General features: G+C 44.8%; 1 protein-coding gene across 1 annotated transcript; it reads right to left on the bottom strand.

Annotated features, from left to right (window-relative positions):
- Nucleotides 1-332: 332 nt before the first annotated feature.
- LOC135518354 (neoverrucotoxin subunit alpha-like) lies at nucleotides 333-3,864 on the bottom strand. Its single transcript, XM_064943483.1, has 3 exons — nucleotides 3,797-3,864; nucleotides 1,712-3,640; nucleotides 333-1,555 (listed from the first exon to the last, which is right to left on the bottom strand). Exons 2-3 carry the CDS (start codon nucleotides 3,600-3,602, stop codon nucleotides 1,029-1,031), a joined length of 2,418 nt encoding a protein of 805 aa, XP_064799555.1. The 5' UTR covers nucleotides 3,603-3,640; nucleotides 3,797-3,864; the 3' UTR covers nucleotides 333-1,028.

Here is a 3,864-nt window from a genome sequence, read left to right on the forward strand (position 1 = left end):
ATGTGTTTTTCATAGTAACTTTTGACTGGTACTGTATATACACATACGTTCAGAACTTTTGTGAAACAGCACAGTTAAAAATATATGGCAAAATTTTTTATCAAACTGGATGGTCTTCAGAGATAGATGAGGGGTTGATGGTAGCTGAAAGATGAAATTTAAAACAAACAAAATATAACACATTTTAAATGTACTGTGTCAGTAAAATGTATATAGTATGTATAAGCTGGAAGTAGAAGCCTAAGTGCTGTTGTCTATAGGTTCACTCCAATTAGGGGATGGGAGGTAGAGTTAGGGGAAAATAATAAAGGAAAATATATGTAAAACAATATATGTATGTATATATACAATGTATGTATGTATGTATGTATGTATGTATGTATGTATGTATGTATGTATGTATGTATGTATGTATGTATGTATGTATGTATGTATGTATGTATGTATGTATATTTACCCCAAAAATATATGGGGGATTGGAAATGATGCAGACAATTACATTGATAGAAGCAACATTCTATCTACAGTATTAAAGCTGATATACCCCCCCCCCCCCCAATTCTTAAAAACAGAAAACTTGGGGGGCCAAGACATCACTGCGGGCTTTTTTGGCACCCGTTGCTGACCCCCTGGAGATATCTATTCACACATTGGCAGACATATGTGCTGCAGACACCAGCCACTAGAGAGAGGTACAGCACTGGTGTGTGATTATAGAATTCCTTAAACCACAACAGAACGTTGCACACGCTGAGTCTGTGTCCCAATAATCTCTCCCTTCCTCCTGAAGTGTGCACTCGTTCATTTACTCCCCATTAATATTTTGCATCGGTGGAGTCATGTGGGAGTTAGTTTCCACCATATTTCTTATACCAGTCATTTTCTTTCAAATCAGTGAAGGGGGGTGAGCAAGTGCACACTATGGGACAAAGGGAGATAATTAGGACGCACTCTGAACCTCTAATGTTGTCTGCTCTTTGGATGAATGCCCACTTTTCTGTTCAAGGGTTCTTATGATGCCTGGAAGTCTATTTCAGCTCCTGGATCACAAGGCCTTTATCTCTTCCATAAGTTCGAAACAGTGGGTCGATCCTCTCTCCCTTAGTGAAGACCATGTCAGTGATGGTGTAAACGTGACTCCTGGACACGGCGTTGTAGAAGGAGACCCACCTCTCCTCAATATCCACACACACATCCAACACTTTGAGATTAGAGGGCCAGGGGAGGTTGGTCTTGAAGACACACAGGGTGGAACGACATGAAGGTTTACTTAGACACCAGTAACCTTCATTTGGAGAGAAAGAGAACCATCCTTTCCTTTCAGCAGACTCCCTGGTCACTCCTACAGCCCAACTTGCCTCCACCTCAATATTCACCTCCACGTGCCAGAAGTGACGTCCAGGGCGGAAGCCCTCCTTTCCCAGGATACAGGCCCACCCATCAAATCTCTGTTGATTATTAGGAACCTTCCTATTTTTTCCTACTGTCACTCTCCTCCCATTATCAGACCGGATCAACTCACAGTGAGCTGTATCAGGGTCCAGAGTCACATCAGCTGTGGAGAGGAACAACAATGACCACGATCACAAATGTCACTATAGATTAGAAAGGAAAAATCTGATTTGAGATACAACATGATCGTTTACTAGATTTTGGAACAGGCGCGTGTTATACTGAAGTATGAATAATATAATACTCAAAATAACCGTACCTGCCAGTGGGATGACTGTTTCTTTGCTAGGTTCACTCATGTCTCCCTCTCTATAGATGGCACACACTCTGACTCTGCAAGAGGTGTGTGTGGGTGTTAGGGAGTACACACACTCGTCCCTGTCTGTTAGCAGTATGACCCACTCGTCCTGTCCCTCCTCTCTGTACTCCAGTCTGTAGTGGAGCACAGGCCGTCCCTTTGCAGCCTCCACTGGTCTTCTCCAGGTCAGACTGACCGAGTTTCTGTCTGCTGACTGGACTACCGGACGCCCAGGCTCAGACCCTGACCCAGTCTCTGCCACAGTGATGTCACTGAACTCACTAGTCACTCCTGCCATGTCCTCTGCTCTGTGTCTGATCTGGTACTGTGTATCTCTCTCCAGGCCTGATATCACAAAGGCTTTCCCATTTTCTCCAGTCGTCATGCTTCTCCAGTTCTTCTCCTCATGGAGAAAGAACAGGTCAGGTCTGACAGGTCTGTACAACACTCTGAACCTGTCAGTGTGTCCAGTCTTTGACGGGGATAAGAGGAGGGTCACACTACTCTGCTCTGTGTCTACTACCTTAACAGGCTCAGGCTTTGACACAGCTTCATAGTCAGAGTCCACTAACCTGCCTCCCTGGTAGAGACGGATGGAGGCTCCAGGAGTGGAATCGTTTGGAATCGAGGTTGCAACGAACTTGAGTTTCTTGGTGACCTTAACGAAATCAAGACAAGCTCTAGCTGCCGTTGTTACTATCTCCTTGTTCTCCTCAGACTTGAACCAGGGTTGAGTGTGCTGGTAGCGGTGGCCACGCCTGGTCTGTGAGTATGTCTGTAGGGAGTCAAGATGCTGCTTCAGGGATGAGAGATACAGGTCTGTTTCACCCAGAGAGGTGAGAGTGAAACACACCACAGTGTCTGTCTTTGAATTACTAATGATTTTTTGCAGCTGGTCTGTAGACACCATCTTAGATCTGATTTTAGAGTCAAGAGATTCAAGGAACTTCAGCTCAGCCTGTTTGTCATCCAGCCACTGTCCTGTTGCTTCCATTCTGAACGGGGACAGATCATGACCTTTCATCTCCTCTTCAACAGCTTTCTCCTGCACTCCTGACCTCACAGACACCAAAATTCTACCCATGGGTTTCTGCAGTTGAGCTAGGTACTGTTGAATGAGATCTATAAAATTGATAAATTTATCCTTCAGGTCCTGAACTTTACTGACCCACTCATCCTTTACTATCTCCTCACACCTTGTGCCTGTGCATCTGTAGTGTTCCATCTCTCTCTCTACCCTGGACTGCAGGTCTTCACTGATCTCCCTCACACAGGATGCTGCAGGGTACAGATTCTTCAGAGGGCAGAGCCAAACTCTCAGAGGAACAGCCTTCTCTCCACTGGGCCCCAGCAGCTTAGGGAAGGACTCTCTATCACCTCTATTTGTCTCAAGATCTCCATAGTAGGTACAGGTGAGACCAGAAGATTTAGCTAGTTGAGCAGCTCTGTCCTCTGCTGTGAGAAGTTGGATAATTTTCTTCAGTTTATTGATAACTTTGCTCATGGTCCACGTTCTGTTGGTCTTACAAACGATGAAGGCCTGAGTTCCATATGTCACAGCCATGACCACGTGTGTGGATGTTTCCTGCTGAATCACTTTGGGACGCCTCACCTTCTCTAACAGGAAGAAAGTCAACTGATCCAGTCGGGTGGTTCTCTTGTAGTACAGAGTCACATAGTCCCCTTTGTGCAGGAGAGGATGGTTTAGATACTCTGCAGCTCCTCCCACATCCACCAGTCCAGACAGGAAACTGGTTCTGATTGGCTGATCCAGTCCCAGAGCTCTGAACCTCTCCTGCAGAGAGTCTGTCTCTATTACCTTGGTCTCAGTGAACGGGAACGGCAGGGACATTTTCCTTTTTATCTTATTGTCTCAGTCACACAAGAAGTCTGAAGGGAGTGAACATGTCATGTACAGTATTATAATTTAATATAATTCCATATTCTCCAAGATATTTATATTATTCTCAATCATTCCACTATCCCTATAAACACATAATAATTCTGAACATAATCGGTGCAGATATCACTTAAATGTAGAGTTACCTGGAGTGAAGGACTCAGAGCAACAGTCATACAGCATTCCAGGGTGAATGGGCCGACCCAGAGCTGGC

Source organism: Oncorhynchus masou, chromosome 28 (assembly GCF_036934945.1).
Source record: "Oncorhynchus masou masou isolate Uvic2021 chromosome 28, UVic_Omas_1.1, whole genome shotgun sequence".
Taxonomy (NCBI): domain Eukaryota; kingdom Metazoa; phylum Chordata; class Actinopteri; order Salmoniformes; family Salmonidae; genus Oncorhynchus; species Oncorhynchus masou.

Coding starts and splice junctions, on each gene's coding strand:
- LOC135518354 (XM_064943483.1), bottom strand. CDS start 3,602: ATGTCCCTGCCGTTCCCGTTCACTGAGACCAAGGTAATAGAGACAGAC. Junction 1,556..1,711: donor AACAGTCATCCCACTGGCAG/GTACGGTTATTT, acceptor TCCTCTCCACAG/CTGATGTGACTCTGGACCCT.